Below are 24,128 nucleotides of genomic sequence, written 5' to 3'. Positions count from 1 at the left end.
CTCACTCACTCACTCACTCACTCACTCACTCACTCACTCACTCACACACTCACTCACTCACTCACTCACTCACTCACACACTCACTCACTCACTCACTCACTCACTCACTCACACACTCACACACTCACTCACTCACTCACTCACTCACTCACTCACTCACTCACTCACTCACTCACTCACTCACACACTCACTCACACACTCACTCACACACTCACTCACACACTCACTCACACACTCACTCACTCACTCACTCACTCACTCACTCACTCACTCACTCACACACTCACTCACTCACTCACTCACTCACTCACTCACTCACTCACTCACTCACTCACACACTCACTCACTCACTCACTCACTCACTCACTCACTCACTCACTCACTCACTCACACACTCACTCACACACTCACTCACACACTCACTCACTCACACACTCACACACTCACTCACTCACTCACTCACTCACTCACACACTCACTCACACACTCACTCACACACTCACTCACACACTCACTCACTCACTCACTCACTCACTCACTCACTCACTCACTCACTCACTCACCAGGTTGTCACGGTTGAGACGGCTCCGCTGGGGACCCTCCCCCGCTTCGAACTCGCTCTCGTCCGCCCAGTCCTCCGACTTCAGACACGCCTCCACCCCTGCGGAGAGAGAGACCGTCAGCCAACGGAGGCAGGGGCGGCCTGTGGCGTAGCGGTTAAGGTAAATGACTGGGACACGCAAGGTCGGTGGTTCTAATCCCGGTGTAGCCACGATAAGATCCGCAGAGCCGTTGGGCCCTTGAGCGAGGCCCTTAACCTTGCATTGCTCCAGGGGAGGATTGTCTCCTGCTGAGTCTAATCAACTGTACGTCGCTCTGGATAAGAGCGTCTACCAAACGCCAGTAATGTAATGTGACGTAAAGGTGTGCAGCAGACAGGGGGTGGGGTCAGAAATGTTGCTGGGATACAGCGGAGCTCAATAAGGGCCTTCTGTCTTTTATTGGTTTCCCCATCAAAAGCACTCCGTAAAAATGGCACACAGGAACATCTTAATCTGACTTCATTTTCAAACAAAAAAAGAAATCAGGCTAAAATTGCTACAATGTTATTGTATTTACAGAACCTGAACCTGGAGGGGGGGGGGGAGAAGAGGAAACTTAAATAAGAGCCTTTTATAATTAGGGACAAAAATGCTTGGCTGTTAACATCAAAAATAAAGGTCACAATATAAAGAATATTTGCAGCACAAAACTATCTATCATCAAAACAAACAAGTGTAACAACGCTGCGCTTTCCTGCATTTAAGCTCCACTTCCTGTGAGATCGCTGCTCCAAACCGCTTCGCACCGGTGGCTAATGCAAGCTCCCAGTGCCAGGAATTATGAGGGCTAATTAAAATTAATGGAACCGCACACCTCCAGAACAGAACCATTCACAGTAATGAATTCATCCCATAGATTTTCCTGCAAACGGAGTGTTAAATATGACTAAAATATGTTAATACATATACTACTCACAATATATTTATACACTCAGCCAATCGTGTGGCAGCAGTGCAATGCATACAATCATGTAGATACGGGTCAGGAGCTTCAGTTAATGCTCGCATCAACCATCAGAATGGGGAAAACGTGACCTAACTGACTTTGACCGTGGAATGATTGTTGGTGCCAGACAGGGTGGTTTGAGTATCTTAGAAACTGCTGATCTCCAGGGATTTTCACACACAACAGTCTCTAGAGTTTGCAGAGAATGTTGCAAAAAACATCCAGTGAGCAGAAGTTCTGCGGGGAAAAATGTATTGTTAATGAGAGAGGTTAGAACAGAAGGGCCAGACTGGTCAAAACTGACAGGAAGGTGTTAGCAATGCAAATAAGCACACATTACAACAGTGGTATGCAGAAGAGCATCTCTGAACACACATGTCACGTGTCAAACCTCTAAGTGGATAGTCAGCAGCAGAAGACCAATAAAAAAATAAAAAATAAACCTAATAAAGTCCTCAGTTAGTGTATATGCTAATACATACACATCTTACAATACATTTATTCATGTGTTAAACATACTGCATATGACTGAATTACTGAGTCTCCTTGAGCAAGACACCTAACCCCAATTGCTCCTGGCCAGCTGGTTGGTGCCTTTCATGTCCGCCCTCACAGTGTGTGTGAGTGTGAGGGTGTGTGTGTGTGTGTGGGTGATTGGGAGTGTGAGTGTGTGTGTGTGTGGGTGTGTGAGTATGTGTGTGTGCGTGTCTGTGTGTGAGAGTGTGTGTGAGTGTGTGTGTGTGCGTGTCTGTGTGTGAGTGTGTGTGTGAGTGTGTGCATGTGCGTGTCTGTGTCTGTGTGTGAGTGCGTGTCTGTGTGTGAGTGAGTGTGCGTGTGTGTGTGTGTGTGTGAGTGTGTGCATGTGCGTGTCTGTGTCTGTGTGTGAGTGAGTGTGTGCATGTGCGTGTCTGTGTGTGTGTGTGAGTGCGTGTGCCTGTGCGTGTGAATGGGTGAATAGCTTCACGGGAGAACTGCGATGTGAATTGGCCATCATGAACTGGACAAGCAGGCCGGTGGTTATTAAACGTTAGGAGGGAGTGTGGCTCACATTGATGGCGGCCGACCATGGTACAGCGTCCCATATCTACCGGAGAGCCGCGGGAAGCAGAGCAGAAACAGGTCCCCACTCGGGCGCAGACATCCCTCCCACCACGCCACAGAACCACATCCCCCTCCAGAGCCTCATCCCCCTCCAGAGCCTCATCCCCCTCCAGAGCCACATCCCCCTCCAGAACCACATCCCCCTCCAGAACCTCATCCCCCTCCAGAGCCTCATCCCCCCCCAGAGCCTCATCCCGGGAATTCCCAGCCGGCCTCGACGACAGTCATTATCCGTAATTACTCCTCCCGCTCCTCCTGGCTGGGAGAGAGGCGGCCGGTGGAGCGAGGCAGAGGGGTAATCGGGCGATGGGGCCCAGAGCCTGCGCCCCGTTAGCATAGCGCTTAATTAGCACTGTAGGCCTGCCTCTACGGAGCCAAGCAGGGCTGCCTCTACGGAGCCAAGCAGGGCTGCCTCTACGGAGCCAAGCAGGGCTGCCTCTACGGAGCCAAGCAGGTCTGCCTCTACGGAGCCAAGCAGGTCTGCCTCTACGGAGCCAAGCAGGCCTGCCTCTACGGAGCCAAGCAGGTCTGCCTCTACGGAGCCAAGCAGGGCTGCCTCTACGGAGCCAAGCAGGGCTGCCTCTACGGAGCCAAGCAGGCCTGCCTCTACGGAGCCAAGCAGGTCTGCCTCTACGGAGCCAAGCAGGTCTGCCTCTACGGAGCCAAGCAGGTCTGCCTCTACGGAGCCAAGCAGGGCTGCCTCTACGGAGCCAAGCAGGTCTGCCTCTACGGAGCCAAGCAGGGCTGCCTCTACGGAGCCAAGCAGGTCTGCCTCTACGGAGCCAAGCAGGGCGACTGTGTCCAGGGAGACGGAGGGAGAGAGAGGGAGAGAGTAAGGGAGAGAGGGAGAGGGAGAGAGAGGGGGAGAGAGGGGGAGAGAGGGGGAGAGCGGGGGAGAGCGGGGGAGAGCGGGGGAGAGAGGGAGGGAGAGAGGGAATGAGGAGTGAGAGGGACGGGGAGGGAGAGGCAAAAAGCGTGGAGGAGAGGGAGGGAGAGAGAGGGAGAGAGAGGGAGAGAGAGGGAATGAGAGGGAGGGGGAGAGAGCAAAGGGGAGAGAGAGAGAGAGAGAGAGGGAGCGGGAGGGAGTGAGAGGGAGGGGGAGAGAGAGGCAGAGAGCAAGGGGGAGAGAGAGGGAGACAGAGAGAGAGAGAGAGAGAGAGAGAGAGAGACTGACTGGGTGTGAAGAATAGAGAGGAACCTTGTCGAGAGCTCACAGACCGTGAACACCAGCGGTGAGGCGAGCAGAATGAGACGCTCTCCGGTGCAGACTCGCACAAAGGGACGCCGAGGAGGTGTTTTTCCAGCGTATTACACAGACACAGAGCACCAGACGCCTCCTTAAAAGCGCACTGTTTATCCGAGGGCAGTCTGAGGCGGCTCTTCTCCTGATAACACACACACACTCAATCCCCAGGGAAACTGGAGAGCTTAGCATTCTCCAGTTTCTCCTTATTGATCCGTCAGTGCGTGGAACAAGCAGAGGCTCTCTGGCGTTCTGGTATGACACGAAGCCCGTTCCAACAGCAGTCCACCCCAATCTCTCTGTCCTGAACAGTCAATGTGGGGTTCCCAAACTGGGACCGTGTGTGTGTGTGCGTGTGTCTGTGTGTATGTGTATGTTTTCTCTCTGCGTGTGTGTGTGAGGCTGTGCGAGCGTGTGTGTGTGTGCGTGTGTGTGTGTGTGTGCGTGCGTGTGTGTGTGTGTGTGTGTGTGTGCGTGCATGTTTTCTCTCTGCGTGTGAGGGTGTGTTTTCTTTGTGTGCGACAACACAATGCACACAGAAGGAGCCGCAGTGCCCAACCTTCTTTTATTCGTTTTGTTTGTTTTGAGGAGATCAGTAATGGAGAGAAACATAAGAGCAATAACAGACACCAGGGCCGCGGAGGGCTCGTCTCTGAAAGAAGACTCATTTTAACAATCCAATTAGCACAAGAGCCCAATTACCTTCTTTAATAAAAGTTTAGAGGAATTCAAAAGTCAGGGAAACTTTTAGGTTTAAGGTGCTGGGAACAAATCAATGGTCCTCACAATTATATTAGACAATACTCTCCGATCCATGAGAACTCGGCCAAAGCTCTCCAGAAGAGCTTGTTCTTGCTTTCTCAGTCGTTGCATTATCATGTCTCCGATAGCAAATTGGGCTCAGGGCGCAGAACAGGGCCTCACTCCTGACCGCAATCTAAACATCTCCAGAACAAACATCTTACCTTACAATAGGTAAGATTTTTGTGTTAAAATATTGTTACAAGACCATTGTAAATCCCTTCCCATCATTGAAAAAGGCTCCCTGACATGTTGACTCACCCACTATCTGTGTTTATAGTCCTTAAATTCGGGTGTCAAAATATGCAGTTGAGGGGCCGGCACTCCAAAACATCTATAGCTGGACAATAATTCAAGCTCATTGGTTGAAAATTAGTTCCAATTGCCACAGCCAATGGCGTTTCAACTTCAGCGCGTTCACAGAGAAGGGGTGGGATAAGCAGTATTGTGGTTTGAGCGTATTTGTTGCTGCAATTCCTCTCTCGACTGTTAGAAGTCCAAAATAACCTACTGTACCTTTAACTAAGGCCTTCAGCATTTGCAAAACCTTTTAGCAGATGCAAAAAAATAAAATAATAATAATAATAATGACCAATGATTGGTGAAAAACCAGGACAAATCATTGGTCGTGTCACTGGCAATAGGTTTTGCACCACGCAGGGCTGGAAGCTAACTTTTCCATCCACCGGCCAGAGAGGCTGGAGCATCCCATTATTCACCAGCCAACTTCACCGTTTCACCAGACAGCCGCCTTTAGAACAGGACAGGGCCCTCGACTGATGGGAGCTTCCCTGCCAAAGCGGCTCCTAGAAGACGAACCCACCAGCCACAGACGAAAATGCATCCACATTTATTACATTGCATTACAGGCATTTGGCGGACGCTCTTATCCAGAGTGACGTACAACAAAGTGCATACCCATGGCGCGGAAAGACCCTAGAGGGAGGTACTAAAATAAGATAAAGACTTGGGCCTTGTAGATTAATCTGACTATATAGATTAATGTGATTATACCTATGAAACCATTTTGGGAAACACAATGCTTTTGGCAGGTGGCTGGTGTTTCGTCTCACACCCTGGCACCACGGCCGACAGGGCTGGCCCCAGCTCCAGGGCAAGGTTGACGGAGGGGGAGGGAGTGCAGAAATTCGGAGACTTACAAGAGAAGCGCAGGACCCAGCAGCCGTTCAGGACCCCTCGGAGACAGGACAGGGTGGTGGGGATCGGGCCCTCCGGAACCACTACGTGGGTCACTGGGGGAGGGGGGGGAATTATCGTTTTTAAAAAGTGATATCCACTTTTAGACGCAGCACACAGAACCTCCACACGATGAAGAAACACACAGTACCAGAAGCGTTATATACAGTAAAGCATTTTAAATCCAACTCTCGGTCATCACGTCCTATAATGTTAAGAGTAATAAGCATAAAACCGTTTTTCTTCTCAAACGCATCCGGCCCATTACTTTCCTTTCCAGCACAATTCATCTGACATGTAATGCTCCACGTGTTTCAATCAATGAATGAGTGAATCGGTCAAAATAACCTTTTGGCTCGTGAGACCAGACCCAACGAAGCCTCTCACTTCTCGTTTTGACCCGTGGCCCCAAACGCACAGGAACCGAATGGGAAAATGCCCGAATCAATCAGGCCCTGTCAATGTCTGAAGCACATTGGACAGCAGAGCACGCGGGTGACCACAGTGGAAATGAGGGCATTGCGGCTCCATTTGAAACTCATCAGCCCTGCGCATGGATCCGGAGGTGAAACCACACGACGCGCTTTCATTCTGTGGTCTGCCGTGTATTGCTCGACCCCCCCTGAGTTTTTCTAATCCATAAAGGAAAAGGTATTTGATACGGTTAACGCTTCACGTCTTAACACAAGCAGGTGACGCCTTTCCTTTCTTCTCAAGGATGAAAAATAAGGCCTGACAAACAGACGCTCTTACTGAACACAACGTTTCTTTGTTTAAAATGAGAAGAGTCATTGTTCCCTTCCGACTTGACTCTTTGCTCATTAAAAGTTTGGAGATGAATACAGCTCATTTGTGCAGCCTCACACGTGAGAGATTTTTCTCCATCCCTCTTCAAGTTCAATGGCAGGAACTGCTACAAAGCAGTCGAACAAAATCTACTGGCTACGGAGCGATCCCATTTCCATTATGAGCATTCTGGGATTGGATTCAAGAGCGATGTTTGAGTGATTGAGAGCTTCCCATCACTTCTCAGCATTGCTGTACGCTAATACTGCTAAAAACAAAACATTCACCAAGCTGAAATCATTCTAATGGGGGATTTCAGGCAAATAAAGCTTTTTATTAAAGGAGACAGGCAATGCTGCCAAAGAATATTTGCAAGTCTAACATTTCTTTACATTAATGTGTTTTGGGAAATATTAAAATTCAAACAACCACATGGACTTGCCCAAGTGAATAATGTATAAAAATATTAAATGCGCAATTTAGCTGAGGTAGGAGATGATTTTCCTCATTCCAACACAGCTCGAAACACATCAGCAAAGTTGACAATACTTACACAATAAAATATGCAACAATTCCCACACAAAGGACAGAAAGGCTTAGCATTTAAAGCAGGCTACTTTGGCAGTCATGGGATTAAGTTCAGGCCTGGGTCAAAAATGTCATTGTTTCGGATATAAATACATTTCAACGCTTTACTGAGCTAGTCTGGCGTATTGGTCTCAAAAAGGGCAAACGCGGCCTCCTGAATCTCCAGGTCGGCTTTCTCCAAACAAAGGAGGCCCAAATCCTAACCAGAACAGGGGGGCGGCCTGTAGCGTAGTGGTTAAGGTACATGACTGGGACACGAAAGGTCGGCGGTTCGATCCCCGGTATAGCCACAATAAGATCTGCACAGCCATTTGGCCCTTGAGCAAGGCCTGTAACCCTGCATTGCTCCAGGGGAGGATTGTCTCCTGCTTAGTCTAATCAACTGCACGTCGCTCTGGATAAGAGCGTCTGCCAAATGCCAATAATGTAATGTAATGTAATGTAACATCAGTCGAGCACAGAAAAGTATTAGAATTCAAACACTGCAAGTTTGGCCGGCTCACGTGGGGCAGCAATAATTGGCTCGCTGCTCCAGAGGGAGGGACTTGGCAGGGTTATTGGATCGCCGCACAATAAGCACCTCGGGCGCCTCGGAATCACGGCAACGGGCACGAGACGAGACGGCTTGAAGAAGGCGTGTCGCTCTCATTCGGGCCGCCGAGGGACGGGGTACGGGCGGTACATCGAATACAAACACTGCGCTCGACTGGTCTCGCCTGGTGCAACTGAGCCAAACAGAAAGGACCAGAAGACGGGGTTTTTGCGCTTTCTGAGAGCATTTCACAGGTTCCAGTACACCGGGCAAACCCCGCTAGGACAGGGTCAGCGAAGCGGAGACAGTTTATTTGACAGTCGGGCGTGAGACCCAGGTGTGTGGACCACAGGCTGCTCCCCCTGAAGGGCCTCCCCCACGGGCCTCCCGCAGGAGGTGCGCATACCTGAGGAGGAGAAGGAGTCGACACCCCGGGCCCCGAGGAGCCGGCCCAGTTTGGTCAGCCGCTTCCGCTGGGGCGAGGTCAGCTTAGAGCCCAGGAACGCCACCGGCCCGTCTCTCCATGAGCCCCCCGTCACCTGGCAGGGGAGAGGAGCACGTCCAGGGATCCAGCACTTTTCACGGACATTTTCCACGACTAATGTACAGTGGCTTCGGAAAGTATTCACACCCCTTCACTTTTCTCACACCTTATTGTGTTGCACATTTCATTTTAAATTTATATAATTGAAATTTTTGCCCAGAATCAATAACCCCATGAAGACAAAGTGAAAACACACTTTTGCTAATTTATTAAAAACCTGAAACTGAAATCCCTCATTTACTGTCAATGAAACATGGACAAAGGCAGCCCAAAGCCTGTGGTGGCTGGAGGGATGGGGGAATAATTTGCTCTTTAGCTGACGCTTTTATCCAAAGCGACTTAGTTGATTAGACTAAGCAGAAGACAATCCCCTCTGGAGCAATGTGGGGTTAAGAGCCTAATTCTCAAGGCCCCAACAGCTGTGCAGATCTTATCGTGGCTACATCCGGGGCTTGAATCACTAACCTTCCGGGTCCCAGTCATGTACCTTAGCCACTAGGCTACAGGCTGCCCCAGTCTTGTACCTTAGCCACTAGGCTACAGGCTGCCCCAGTCATGTACCTTAGCCACTAGGCTACAGGCTGCCCCAGTCATGTACCTTAGCCACTAGGCTACAGGCTGCCCCAGTCATGTACCTTAGCCACTAGGCTACAGGCTGCCCCAGTCATGTACCTTAGCCACTAGGCTACAGGCTGCCCCAGTCATGTACCTTAGCCACTAGGCTACAGGCTGCCCCAGTCATGTACCTTAGCCACTAGGCTACAGGCTGTCCCAGTCATGTACCTTAGCCACTAGGCTACAGGCTGTCCCAGTCATGTACCTTAGCTACTAGGCTACAGTCTGCCCCCGTCATGTACCTTAGCCACTAGGCTACAGGCTGCCCCAGTCATGTACCTTAGCCACTAGGCTACAGTCTGCCCCCGTAATGTACCTTAGCCACTAGGCTACAGGCTGCCCCAGTCATGTACCTTAGCCACTAGGCTACAGGCTGCCCCAGTCATGTACCTTAGCCACTAGGCTACAGGCTGCCCCAGTCATGTACCTTAGCCACTAGGCTACAGGCTTCCCCAGTCATGTACCTTAGCCACTAGGCTACAGGCTTCCCCAGTCATGTACCTTAGCCATTAGGCTACAGGCTGCCCCAGTCATGCACCTTAGCCACTAGGCTACAGGCTGCCCCAGTCATGTACCTTAGCCATTAGGCTACAGGCTGCCCCAGTCATGCACCTTAGCCACTAGGCTACAGGCTGCCCCAGTCATGTACCTTAGCCACTAGGCTACAGGCTGCCCCAGGCATGTACCTTAGCCACTAGGCTACAGGCTGCCCCTGTCATGCACCTTAGCCACTAGGCTACAGGCTAATAGTCAGTGGTCTTCTAAAGCATCGCTCCCTGGGTATGAGCTAGTTGGGTAGAAAGGTGGTGTACCTTGCTTAGGCTCGTGTTCGGGCTGAGTGGGGTGTCGAGGGTGTGGGGTCCTTCAGAAGGTGCCTGAAGAATTGCCCGCATTTCTTCCGTTTCTGCGTAGTCCGCTGGGCGCAGTCCAAACATGTTCCTACAATGAGCGTGAAAATGAAGTAAACAAACTGATCACTTGCAAAGGCCAGCTATGAAATATCGTATAGCCAGCTATGAAATATACTGCATTGTATATTAAGATTTGTAGTCAAATAATAATCAGACGTTACACTTAATTAAGTAGAGTATAACTCTTTGAACCAAGGATCTGAAAATCTGAATAAAAGGGCGACATCACAATCCCAGAACTTTCTAGGAAATAAAATTCAAGGCCCTCTTTCCACCAGCCCTGAGAGCCACAGAGAGCATCACTAACACCAGGAGCAGGGTTGACTGAAGTACTCCTCACCAGGGATGTGGAAAAACTCACCTTTTCCATGGTCGAATAATGCTGGTATGAAAGAATAATCGATTGTCGGGATACGTACCCATGTGATGAATTTAAGCGGAAACATCGCTGTGTTATTATAAGTCTTACACGTGCAGAGGGACGAACAACCTCAGACGCACACATTCCACACTCAGAATAGTTCTATATTTAGTATATATATATAGTATATAACTATATATAGTTCTTTATATCTTAGAATATGTGGCTACTTCAATGAAAATGTTTTAAACTGCAAAAAACACAAACACAAAAAGTCACAAAAAATGAAATGGATTTCTTGCCGTCGTGAATGAGTAATCGATATTCGATCGTTCACTCCCATCCTCCTCACCGGCTTCAGTGGAGAAACGAATACCACAGACGATACGCCAGCAGACCCCACACCTTCTGCCCCCTCACCCCCCCCCACACCTTCTGCCCCCTAACCCCCCCCACACCTTCTGCCCCCTAACTCCCCCCACCTTCTGCCCCCTAACCACCCCCCCACACCTTCTGCCCCCTAACCGCCCCCACACCTTCTGCCCCCTAACCCCCCCCACACCTTCTGCCCCCTAACCCCCCCCCACACCTTCTGCCCCTAACCCCCCCCACACCTTCTGCCCCCTAACCCCCCCCCACACCTTCTGCCCCCTAACCGCCCCCCCACACCTTCTGCCCCCTAACCCCCCCCCACACCTTCTGCCCCCTAACCGCCCCCCACACCTTCTGCCCCCTAACCCCCCCCACACCTTCTGCCCCCTAACCCCCCCCCACACCTTCTGCCCCCTAACCCCCCCCACACCTTCTGCCCCCTAACCCCCCCCACACCTTCTGCCCCCTAACTCCCCCCACACCTTCTGCCCCCTAACCGCCCCCCACACCTTCTGCCCCCTAACCCCCCCCACACCTTCTGCCCCCAGACCCCCCGCCCCCACACCTTCTGCCCCCTAACCCCCCCCCACACCTTCTGCCCCCTAACCGCCCCCACACCTTCTGCCCCCTAACCCCCCCACATCTTCTGCCCCATAACCCCCCCCACACCTTCTGCCCCCTAACCGCCCCCCACACCTTCTGCCCCCTAACCCCCCCCACACCTTCTGCCCCCTAACCCCCCCCCACACCTTCTGCCCCCTAACCCCCCCCCACACCTTCTGCCCCCTAACCCCCCCCACACCTTCTGCCCCCTAACCCCCCCCACACCTTCTGCCCCCTAACCGCCCCTCGCCACACCTTCTGCCCCCTAACCCCCCCCCCACACCTTCTGCCCCATAACCCCCCCCACACCTTCTGCCCCCTAACCCCCCCCCACACCTTCTGCCCCCTAACGGCCCCTCACCTTCTGCCCCCTAACCGCCCCCCCACACCTTCTGCCCCCTAACCGCCCCCCCACACCTTCTGCCCCCTAACCGCCCCTCGCCACAAGCCGTTAACTCCCCACGTCAGCGCTGCGACTTTTCGGGCTCCGGTCGGCGAGAAATTATTTTCCAGATTAATTTTGTTTTGCCATTCCGGAAGAGCAAACAACACTGACAGGCGCAGAGTGACATCGTGAATCACGGTCATAAAAGCAGAATCTTTACGACCTGGCCTACAAAACCGTCCGGCGTTTCCCGCGAACGCTTCACGTTCCCCGTTCGGCTGACAGAGGACGTTCCACACTGCAGCAATACCAACACGCACCTGCGTGATTTCAGCCCTATGTTAATTATGCTGAATTATATTTACCATTTGTGTGGCAGATGTCGTTCTGAAAGTTGGCCGCGATTTTTTACATTTACAGGAAAGGAGTCTGATGCAGCAGGTCTGATGAAGTATTCTGGCAATGGATTTTACAGCCCGTTAATTAATTAAGATCCGCACAGCTGTTGGGCCCTTGAGCAAGGCCCTTAACCCCACATTGCTCCAGAGGGATTGTCTCCTGCCTAGTCTAATCAACTGTAAGTGGCTTTGGATAAAAGTGTCAGCCAAATGTAATGTAACACTTAAGAGGTAATTATTAGGTAACCATTTTTATTTCAGAGGTAATTTAATTTCAGATTTAATCATTAGGTGTGAGAGAATTTACCTTGCCGCCCATGTAGGCAGTATAACCAACCAGACATGGGTCAAATATCAAATTGTTTTTGATTTAAATAGTTTTTTTTGCCCGATTCATCCTGCCTGGTGCAATCCACTTTACCCAATAGGACCAGTCTGGCAGGGATTTTGAGAGTATTTCATAGATTCCACTACACCAAACAGGCTCAGAAAAGCATGGAAAAGTATTTTTATGTACAGTACTGTGCAGAAGTCTTAGGCACCCTAGACTTTATTATATATAAGTTTATTTTTTTGTGTGTGTTAGTATAAAAGATCACATTTGAGATTTCCAAATATTCATTTTCCAAAAGATTACATTTTTACAGAGACATTTTTGTATTTAATTAAAAAAGTAACATATTACTATAAGCAATTGACAACTTTTCACATAAAAACTTGGATCAAGGCTGTCTGAGATCAGAAGCAAGGACCCGACCAGTCTGCAGAAGATCTGTGGAGAAGTTCTCCAACATGCTTGGAACAACCTCCCTGCTGATTGTCTTATAGAACTGCAGGACAGCGTTGGCTATCTCAGAGAAGTGATGCAGTTTTAACGCCGAAGGGTGGTCACAAAAAATATTGGTTTGATTCAGTTTTCAACTATTCTGCCTAATTGTAATGTAAAATGTATAGTATGTTTATTTAGGACCTTTCATTCAATTACTTTTCAAAGAATCTTATCTGTACAGAATGTTAAACAGGCGCCTAAAACTTCTGAAAAGTACTTTATATGTACCCAAGGAAATCACATATTTGACCGGAGTCTGAAACCAACACAACGTCAGCGACGGGTAGCCCATACTACGGTAACAGGAGGAGGGGAATTAACTAAGCTCCTTCAGTAAAAATGCTGCCATATGAAACTGGAGAGCATGTGAACCATAAACCATCTGAGTAAGCGCGTCTTCCAAACAAGTATCCAGGAACGCCACATAGTAAATCTTAATGGTAAATGGTCGGCATTTATATAGCGCCTTTATCCAAAGCGCTGTACAATTGATGCTTCTCATTCACCCATTCATACACACACTCACACACCGACGGCGATTGGCTGCCATGCAAGGCGCTGACCAGCTCGTCAGGAGCATTTGGGGGTCAGGTGTCTTGCTCAGGGACACTTCCACACAGCCCGGGCGGGGGATCGAACCGGCAACCCTCCGACTGCCAGACGACTGCTCTTACTGCCTGAGCCATGTCGCCCCATCTCGGGCGGATACCACACACCCATTTAGATGATGGATATCGTTTATTGAACCCTGCGGGGCAGTTTGTCCTCCGCCTTGCGAAGATTTGTCTTCCGCATTGCAGTCGATCCCGGCATAAGGCTTCATTTACAAAGACACACAAGCGCTTCGTTGCCAGCTATGAGCCTGAGCCGTAGTGAGCCCAGCCCACAGTGGTGGCACGCAAATCGAGCGTCCTGCAAGCGGAGGGTGGAATTAGGTTTTCACACGGTTTCAGACTCTGCAGGCAGCGGGCACTGTAGGTGACACGGTCCTATGATAGGACCGCTAGCATGCTGAGCACTGCTGTACTGGGCCTATCAGAGAAGGGCTAACGCTAAGCTGCTGAGCACTGCTGTACTGGGCCTATCAGAGAAGGGCTAATGCTAAGCTGCTGAGCACTGCTGTACTGGGCCTGTCAGAGAAGGGCTAATGCTAAGCTGCTGAGCACTGCTGTACCGGGCCTATCAGAGAAGGGCTAACGCTAAGCTGCTGAGCACTGCTGTACTGGGCCTATCAGAGAAGGCCTACTGCTAAGCTGCTGAGCACTGCTGTACTGGGCCTATCAGAGAAGGGCTAACACTAAGCTGCTGAGCATTGCTGTACCGGGCCTATCAGAGAAGGGCTAATGCTAAGCTGCTGAGCACTGCTGTACTGGGCCTATCAGAGAACGGCTAATGCTAAGCTGCTGAGCACTGCTGTACTGGGCCTATCAGAGAAGGGCTAACACTAAGCTGCTGGCCTCCCGGTACAGGTGGGGCTTGAGCGAGAGATAAGACCACAGCCCTGTGCAAATCTGCAACACGAAAAAAAAGGAAAAGCCGTTTCCATAGCAATAACAAGGAACCTCCGCGCTCCACGAGTTTCCAGTGAGTTCCGAGATCACCCGATTCTCTACGCGGCGCAAAACATTCTGTGGTACTCTCCACTCGTGTCATTCTCAGGGGGGGAGATTCAGCCTGGAGAGTGTCATTCTCAGGGGGGGGGGAGATGTGGCCAGATTCAGCCTGGAGAGTATCATTCTCAGGGGGGGAGATGTGGCCAGATTCAGCCTGGAGAGTGACATTCTCAGGGGGGGGGAGATGTGGCAGATTCAGCCTGGAGAGTGACATTCTCAGGGGGGGGGAGATGTGGCCAGATTCAGCCTGGAGAGTGTTATTCTCAGGGGGGGAGATGTGGCCAGATTCAGCCTGGAGAGTGTCATTCTCAGGGGGGGAGATGTGGCCAGATTCAGCCTGGAGAGTGTTATTCTCAGGGGGGGGAGATGTGGCCAGATTCAGCCTGGAGAGTGTTATTCTCAGGGGGGGGAGATGTGGCCAGATTCAGCCTGGAGAGTGTCATTCTCAGGGGGGGGGAGATGTGGCCAGATTCAACCTGGAGACTGTCATTCTCAGGGGGGGGGGGGGATGTGGCCAGATTCAGCCTGGAGAGTGTTATTCTCAGGGAGGTGAGGGGCCCGTATCCGTGGTTACCGCAGGGGCCCCCAGCCTCTGAACCGCCGGCTCCTGAGCGAAACCGTCTGCGACGCCGGGACCACGTCAAGCGATTAATTAAAAATATTTAAAAATAAGAAATAAAAAGGAAACGGGAGTGGTTGGGGCATGGAGATAACACCTGGGGGACAATTAACAGGTCCACTGGTCCATAAAATATTTCATCTGAATTCATGAACCCCCCCCCCCTACCCCCCCCCCCATTTCTCCTTCCCCTTTACCAAGATCTGACAACACCCCCGGGAAGAAAAAACACTCCGGGTGAAGAGGCAAAACAGACGGAAAATATAAATAAATAAAGAGATGGAGGAGAAGAGAGATGTGCTAGGAGTCACATTGTGCTGTGTCTGTGTCTGTGTCTGTGTCTGTGTCTGTGTCTGTGTCTGTGTCTGTGTCTGTGTCTGTGTCTGTTGGATATGGGGGATAGGGCAGTTATGCAATGAAGCTATCTGCTCAACAGAGAATAGTTCACAGAAAATAAATAAATACAAATAATAGTAATAATATTACTAATAATAATCCTTGCTCTGTCATAAATACCATAGGCTTTCTGAATGACCACAAGTCAGGACATTGGTTTAATGTCTTGACGGTAATTAAATGCCCAGTAATTATTTCAAAATCTTAATTATTGTTAAGAAAGATACAAATTACCATGTAAAACTGTGATGAACAGACGGGGAGCCAGCAGAAATGGCACAGTGAATTTTAGATAAAAATAAAAAAGATAAAAACGCAACAGTGTTAGGGAACTGGAGCAGCTACCAGAAGCGCACTGTGCAAACATTTTAGCCCAAATAACATCACTTAATATTGCTAGAAATGTGAAATAAAAGAAATTTGTCCCTGGAGCAATAAACGGACTAATTTGATGATTAAAACAAATGGACTTACCGCAAAACGACACAAAATATCACAAATAACAATTAAGGAAAAGGCTGACATCATCACCGTCCCTGTACAGGGGTCCACATTGTTCTGGTTAGCTTCCCAACAGGTCAGCATGCAGGTTTTGGGACTTACTCAAATCACCTTGAGTACATTTGTGAAAGTCTAAATCTTGTAAAAACCCAGCCTAGCGCGCGAGACCACTGCTGCTTTCCTCTAAAGCGCAGACGGACGGGTGTGTGTGTAAGCTGGATGGCGTAGGCGTGTAGGAGTGTGTGCAATAGTTTGCGTTCCGTTCTTCCGACGCGCAGATGGCCTCAATGCGATTACAGCAGTCACCGTAACGCACCGGGGCCCAGCGCTGTGCCGCGGGGAGCAGCTGCTCCGGGACGCCACGCAACACCGCCTCACCTCATCCAACACTCCCAGAGCAGTCCCCGACGCGCTCACCCTCCCCTGAACCGACCTTCCTACGGCGGGGAAACAAACGCACCTCGCCCCCACGGCCGGGAACGAAACCAAACAAAAACAAACGCCATTTATAAAAACGCATCTCCAGGACCTCTCGTGTACGCACACCGGGCGGTCCTGGGTTCAACAATTATTTGTTTTGGATTCAAATACTTTTCTGCGCTCTATTAATCCTGCCTGGTGCATTTGAGCCTGCAAGGAAGAATGTTTGGGCAGGCTTTATACGTCTGGGATCAGTGAACTTGTTGCGATACCCCAGACAAGCTCAGTCAAACGCAGAAATGTGTTTGAATCCAGAACAAATACTGCCTAAAACCCAGGTCTGACGCCTATGGATCAATTCCTTACACCAGAACACGCCACTACCCGCAGGTCACCCCTCCTTCCCCGCTTCAATCTGCCGTTGCTAAGCAATCCGGGGCAGCAGAAACCGCCGCGCAGAACACACACACTGGTCTCCGCTCGCCACTTGCCCCCTCCCTCCACCTCCGGGGTCGTGAATCTCACCCAGCCTTCATCAGCCGATTGAATCCCCACCACCACCCCCTCCCTTCCTCCCCGGTGAGTGATAGCGGCCATCTTGCACATTCATCCGCCGGCAGGAAGAGGGAGGGAGGCGGGAGAAAGAAGAGAAACGTCGTCGTCTCGCTGACCGAAGCCGCCTGCGTCAGGCTGGAGTTAAACGCCCCGCAGGAGGGAGACTGTGAGCGGTGGCCAGGCCTCCCGCTGTGGCCTCTCTGACTCACCATCTAACACCCCCGCCCCCCCCCCTAACACGCAGGCGGATCGATCCTCCCCGCGCGCGCTCAGTCCTGCGCTCCTCCTGCGGACAGGACACATCAGTAACGCGTCGCCGGGTCTGTGCGGCACGTCTCTCTGTATCTCACGGGCGGCAGAGCGGAGACACTGCCAGCCTGACGCACCGCCGCGACAGAACGATGTCACCAAAGGGGCGACATCATGTTCTCTTAGCCAATGAACTGCAGCAATGCCGTTGTCATAATGACGCCGGTGTCCCTGTGTGACATTTAATGATGATAATAATAATAATAATAATAATAATAATAATTTGTGATTTAGCCAATGCTCTTATCCAAAGCGACTTGACAGTTGACTGAACTAAGTAGGGGCCAATCCTTCCTGGAGCAATGCGGGGTTAAGCGCCTTGCTCAAGGGCCCAACAGCTGCGTGGATCTTACCATGGCTACACTGGGGCTTGAACCACCGACCTTCCGGGTACCAGTCATATTACTGTAGCCCCTATGCTACAAGCTGCCCACGTCAGTGGTCTCGTGTTCAGGGGACTGGTTTTCAGTCTCTGACGGAGCGTGCCGTTCCTAATAGTAAGCTTTCTAAATCAAACGCTTTCTAAAAGGCGTCCAGAAGGCAGTGATGAGACACAGAACCTGACAGACAGCCCCACTGCACCACAGTGGCGATAACGGCACGCTCTTATCGAGTGAGACTCAGACGAAGATAACGTCAGCGCTACAAACACAAGGGAGGCAGCGGTCCGATAACGCCCAGACCAAACGGAAGGCCAGTTCATAATCCACAGGCACATTTGCTTTTGTAAACAGGGAGTAGAAGTTGGAGAAGTTTGCCATGGCAACGCGGGCCAAGAGAGGACATGACAGAAGCAACAGATGCTACCCACGCAGCCCCCCGTCTCTGCCCGTAGCAGCCTGTAGCGTAGCGGTTAAGGTGCATGACCGGGAGGTGGGTGGTTCAATCCCCGGTGTAGCCACAATAAGATCCGCACAGCCGTTGGGCCCTCGGCCCTGCATTGGTCCAGGGTCGGATTGCCTCCTGCTTAGGAGGACTGAACCCTGCTTAGTCTAATCAACTGCAAGTCGCTTTGGATAAAAGGCGTCAGCCTTTCCTAATCAGCCAGATGTTGGCGTTGCTCTGTAGTGCGATCCCGATGCAGAACCCAACGGCGGGAGCTGTTGTGTACGTCTGCAACTCCGCCATTTTGGAATAAACTAGTCCAAAAACCCATGGCATAGCCTTTTTAAAATGCAAAAGCGCATCTTGTGAACTTATGACAAGAGAGTGTACTACAAGGTATAGTAAAAGGATATACTGATATACTGTATATACTATGATAGATCACACTTTTCAATAGGGTTACATGAAATGGCATTAATTAATGTAATTGTTCATTATGAACGAATGACGTACGAATACATTAATTAAGCATCGGATTTCTGGGTAACTGCGGGGGGGCGGGGCAGGTACTCACAGCACGTCCCGGGAGGCGCCCTGCTCCAGCAGCAGCCGGACCACGGTCACGTGACCGTTCCTGACCGCGTCGTGCAGCGGCGAGTCGTTATGGTAACCCGGCGTGTTCAGCAGCGCCCCCTTCAGGAGCAGCGCCTCCACTACACCCGGGTGTCCCAGGTTGCAGGCCTCGTGCTGAAACGCAGAGACACCTCTGCTTAACGCCTGCGCTGTTTATGAAACGCAGAGACACCCCTGCTTAACGCCTGCGCTGTTTATGAAACGCAGAGACACCCCTGCTTAACGCCTGCGCTGTTTATGAAACGCAGAGACACCCCTGCTTAACGCCTGCGCTGTTTATGAAACGCAGAGACACCCCTGCTTAACGCCTGCGCTGTTTATGAAACGCAGAGACACCTCTGCTTAAAAGCAAACAGAGATGTGTCTGGGAGTGTTTTAGTCTTTTCAGATCTTTTTTCTTATTTATAAAAAAATAAAAATAAATAAAACCTGTTTATTCAATTGCCAAATTTTGAAATCAGTCAAGCTGTCTCACACCTCATTAAATAAGACAACATTTCATTTTTTTGGCTTTTGCAGAGTGTATCGAAGCACACAGTGTGAAGGTCACGCAAAATGGCTTCCAAATTGTGTGAGTTATGTGCGTTTTATGCTGAGGCCACCTCTACGTGAATATCGCACACTGTGAAAGAACACTCAGAATGTCTCAGAAATTTGACTTATTGCACTCTGTTGTGTAGCTGCCAGGCATTTTTTCAGGTGCTAATGAAAGGTAGGAGAGAGGCTAATCCATCTGGGGATGTTTTTACACAGTTCGACAACTAAGGAGCCGACTAATGGACAGGAGTGAGTTACATAATCTTACATCAATACGAACGGCACTTTAAGGACAAACAAAAGACTTAATGGCTGTGTACCAATCACTGCACTACGATTAGTTCCCCCGCCCCCTCCCCTCTGGTTGAAGGTGTGTCCATTTCTGAAATCAACAATGGTATTGCAGCCGTGATTGGTTGGAATGAAAATCTGCATACTATTGGCCCTCTGTGGACACATGATTAGGTACCAATCGCCTGCCAAGATAAATGGGTAGCTCTGGGACCATCAACTCTAGCGCCTCATTTTACATTTACATTTTACATTTTAGTCATTTGGCAGACGCTTTTAATCCAAAGCGACTTACAAGTGCATAGGTTCTACCACAAGTCAAAGCATCACATCCAGAAACTAGCAAAATACACAAATCCTCAAATCCAAATCCAGCCCGGGGTTTCTTCTCTCCCAGGTAATTACTAACTGAACTATTAGTGTCACTGATTGGCCAGTCTTCACACCTGACTCCCAGGTAAAGGGAGGGTGGGAAACCAGCAGTTCTGGGCCCTCGAGGACACAACTGCCAGTTTTAATGGGGGGGGGGGGGTCAAGCCCTACCAGGGGGGTCCAGCCAGCATGGTCTTTCAGGTTGGGGTCGGCTCCCTGGTCCAGAAGCTCCCCCACCGCCTCCACGTTCCCCTGCGGAGAGAAACATCACACCTCAGACGAGAGGCCGCAGGCGTTCAGACGGGTCTGATCGAAGGTCCCGTGCCTCAGTGCCCGTCACAGCGAGTCGTCGGGGGGACGTGGGGGGAGAGGGATCAGGCCTGCGTCTGCAGGAAGCACGGCATGCACTCTGACCTCTGACCTGCGTCGGCAGAAAGCACGGCATGCACTCTGACCTCTGACCTGCGTCTGCAGAAAGCACGGCATGCACTCTGACCTCTGACCTGCGTCTGCAGAAAGCACGGCATGCACTCTGACCTCTGACCTGCATCTGCAGAAAGCACGGCATGCACTCTGACCTGCATCTGCAGAAAGCACGGCATGCACTCTGACCTCTGACCTGCGTCTGCAGAAAGCACGGCATGCACTCTGACCTCTGACCTGCGTCTGCAGAAAGCACGGCATGCACTCTGACCTCTGACCTGCATCTGCAGAAAGCACGGCATGCACTCTGACCTGCATCTGCAGAAAGCACGGCATGCACTCTGACCTCTGACCTCTGACCACAGGATAGAACCAGAGAGCACAAATTAATATGAATTAAAATAATTCTACGGAGCCCCCCCCCCTAGAGACCCGGGTGAAAGACAAACTGTACCCTCAGTTCTGCAAATAGAAAATGCCAAACACAGAGTAGGGATTGGCAAAGCAGATGCAAGGATTGCACAACCAAGAATACAGGTTGCAAAACCGAGGGGACAGATCTTCACATCCACCGCGGGTGCCTCTGGGGCGCTACAGACTGGGGAACAGGGAGGGCAGCCGAAAGGTGAAAAGGCAGCTCCAGTGCCCAGACGTGCCCGGCCTTCCGTACCTTAATGGCGGCCAGGTGCAGAGGCGTCTCCCCTTTATGGTTCCTCTTCAGGTAAGCAGGGCTGCCCCGGAGCAGCCCAGGCCCAGCCGGGGAGCCCCTCCCTGGGGTCCGAGGGGAGCCTAAGGGGGTCCCCGGGTCCTTTGCGGACCGCCGGACAGGGCTCTCAAAATCAGGGCTGGGACAGGCGGAGGGCGGGGCGGGGGCCCCCGGACGCCTCCCTTGGCCCGGGGAAGACCTGCGTCTCTTGGGGGTGCTCTCGGGTTGGGCGCCCCCCGGTGGCAGGGCTCTCTTGGAGGCTCGACGGGCTGAGGACGACGGCGGCGGCGGTGTCGTCGGTTTAGGCGAGAGCACGGCCGGGACGGCCGTCTTCGCCGCCGGGGGGCTCAGGTTCTGGTTCTGGTTCTGGTTCTGCTTCTGGACGGGCACAGGCTCCCCCGCACTAGCCGAGCCCGCCTCTGAAACACCCCCGTTCGGGGTCGGCGGATCCCGCTGCTGGGGAACATCCAGGCCACCAGGGGGAGCCCCAGCAATCCGGAAGGACACCTTCCTGCTGGGCCGGCGTTTGCTCCGGACCTCCTCCTCCTCCTCCTCCTCCTCCTCCTCCTCCTCCTCCTCCTCTCCGCCACCCCGCCCGCCCTCCCCGGCGACGGTGCGCTCCTCCGGGCAGCCGAAGCCCCACTCCTTGTTAATGGCGGCCAGCTTCTCCCTCCTGACGGCCGTCTGGGTCCGCCCGCGCGTGGCCGGCCTCGGGCTGCTCTGAGGGCGTTTCCTCTTCCCCCGCGCCGCCCGCTTCCTCCCGCCTCCTCCGTCTCCGCCTCCGCCGCGCCGCGGAGAGCTCCCCGAGTCCTGGGAGGAGGAGTTGAAGTTGTAGACGGACAGGTCTCGGGCCGGGGGCTCCCGAGGGGCCGCTTCTTCTTTCCCGGGCCCCCGGCCCTGGGGGGCGCACTCGCCGGCCCTCTCCACCTGACAGCGCACCTTCCTGCTGCGGGGGCTGAACCAGATCTTCACGTTCTTCCCGGGCCTTCGGAGAGCGGCGTCATCGGGCCGCACGGGGGAGCCGGCGGGCGGGGTGGCTGGAGCACACAACAGTGAACGGTAAAAGGGTGAATAGTGTTTATATCGTGTGTGTATACAGTCGGGGCCAATTAAGCATCATTGAACGATACTGAACAACCTCAGAGCAAATCAGAGAATCAGCCATGGGGCGGGGGGGGGAAGCCTTAAAATATTCTGTTCGAAAATATTTGATGAATAAAAAACATTGGATCACAAAAAAAAAAAAGATTCAGACAGAAAATATCTCAGAGGAGAAGAGTCAAAAACTGTGAAACGAGACTTGGGACACTTGTTGTAAGGCTCCAAAATCAAAGTTTTAGTCCAAGCCTAATGAATAAATAGTAAGAGGCCTTGAACATGAACAGTGACGCAAGGCGGCCTGTAGCGTAGTGGTTAAGGTAAAGGACTGGGACACGCAAGGTCAGTGGTTCTAATCCTGGCGTAGCCACAATAAGATCCGCACAGCCGTTGGGCCCTTGAGCAAGGCCCTTAACCCTGCATTGCTCCAGGGGAGGATTGTCTCCTGCTTAGTCTAATGAACTGTATGTCGCTCTGAATAAGAGTGTCTGCCAAATGCCAATAATGTAATATAATCTTTAAACCCACTGGGCACATACTGTTGTATATACTACTGTATATAAGATATATGCTCTCTTTAGATATGGCATTAACACATTGACGGGAATGGAATGCTGCTCTAAGCCTCTACCTGAGAGCTCCCTAGGGTTCAGCAGACAGTCCAGGTCATGGAAGAGCTGTGTGATGTTGTTGAGCTGTCTGTTGACCTGAATATCTCTCACCCAAGCCGGGCTATGACAGATACAGCAGCCGTCTCGTATTTGTACCCCTGCACAGGTCCTATGGAAGAAAACAAGATAAATAAAAATCACAAGAGTAAACAAGCTGTAGTCAAAATACACAGCACCGTTAGAGGAACCAGGAACCTTTTTTATACACGTTCTTTCAACGCTCTGACTTCTTGTCATTTGAACCCAGAAATTAGCCGACTAATGCTTTAAAAATTATACCCCTGGTTTTCTGATTGTCACTGACGGAAACGAGTGGCTGTAGTCCAGAATGTGGCTATAACGTTACGTCAGCTACAGGACGTCCTGACGCTGGCGGCAATAAAATAACTGTCGCAGTGGCTTCTGGCTAAAATGACGACTTTACAGAACACTTCATTATGTGGATATGCTGGCCTCATATTCCTTTGAAAGTGAAATAACCTTCCAGCGTTAAGCAAGTTAGCTAGTCAGTAAACAAAGCGTACTGCAGACATGTTCCTGGGATCTACTGTGTCGTGACACTTTAAGCTAGCTAGTGTTTCGTGTTGAGCGCAGAGAAAATAATGTGTGTATTTGCTACTCCTATCTTGATAATCTACCCAACATTCGGTAGACCGTTTTATTACCGAAGAAACATTACAGCTAACGTTAACATTATTTGAACATTACCTGCAAAACATGTGTTCACAAGCTCCGAAGCAGACTGGTTCGCTCATAAGCTTCGAACTGCGAGGACAACACACAACAATTATTCACACGTCAACATGTATAGATAGCTAATATCATACTAACTTCTATAAATTATATCAAATAAACTGCATGGACAGATCATCGAGGACAAGATTGACAGTAAATAAACCATCTCACCGGTGTTGCCTCGGTTTACAAACAAGGGAAAGTATCAAAAGTTACCATTTCGCGCAGAGCAAAAGGTCTCGGAACTGGGCGACTGCCTGTCGAGTTTTGGTCCAGGCGCAGGTTTTTTGATCGACATCAGAACCGTGATCCATAATTTTGTTTCTGCTACAATAAACGGTACAAGTCTTCCTGGTTCGGTCAAATCAGTAGCAGCTAACGTCCGCGTAGCTCGCTGGCGAGAACTACGTCCGCTTGTTTTTTGCATCTCCCGCCAGCAGCGCAGGAAAGGGAGGAGTCATTGTCCGCATACAGTACAGTACAAAATATAGGTCCAATTTTACTGACGCATATTAAGCATAGCCCTAGACTAATTTCCATTTTTTAAATACAGATTCCCCATACACAATCTCATGTGAAACCCATCGGACCAGTTTCACAGACATTTA

At 51.0% G+C, this 24,128-nt stretch overlaps 1 protein-coding gene across 2 annotated transcripts in view; it reads right to left on the bottom strand.

Annotated features, from left to right (window-relative positions):
- Positions 1-24,053, bottom strand: part of bard1 (BRCA1 associated RING domain 1) — a 27,739-nt gene extending 3,686 nt beyond the window's left edge. The window contains exons 1-10 of one of the 2 annotated variants that reach the window (XM_061236109.1): positions 23,737-24,049; positions 23,494-23,550; positions 22,746-22,894; positions 20,981-22,053; positions 20,059-20,139; positions 18,629-18,801; positions 9,770-9,896; positions 8,205-8,337; positions 5,856-5,948; positions 566-663 (exon numbers count right to left, since the gene is read on the bottom strand). In XM_061236109.1, coding sequence (XP_061092093.1) covers positions 566-663; positions 5,856-5,948; positions 8,205-8,337; positions 9,770-9,896; positions 18,629-18,801; positions 20,059-20,139; positions 20,981-22,053; positions 22,746-22,894; positions 23,494-23,550; positions 23,737-23,834 — 2,082 coding nt within the window. In that variant the 5' untranslated portion in view covers positions 23,835-24,049. Of the gene's footprint in view, positions 1-565; positions 664-5,855; positions 5,949-8,204; positions 8,338-9,769; positions 9,897-18,628; positions 18,802-20,058; positions 20,140-20,980; positions 22,054-22,745; positions 22,895-23,493; positions 23,551-23,736 lie in introns of both variants that reach the window. The other variant, XM_061236110.1, reaches the window with a different exon arrangement.
- Positions 24,054-24,128: the final 75 nt, after the last annotated feature.

This window comes from Conger conger, chromosome 3 (genome assembly GCF_963514075.1).
Source record: "Conger conger chromosome 3, fConCon1.1, whole genome shotgun sequence".
NCBI classification, from domain to species: domain Eukaryota; kingdom Metazoa; phylum Chordata; class Actinopteri; order Anguilliformes; family Congridae; genus Conger; species Conger conger.
Note: the sequence above shows the minus strand (reverse complement) of the source record. Positions and strands in the feature narration are given on the sequence as shown.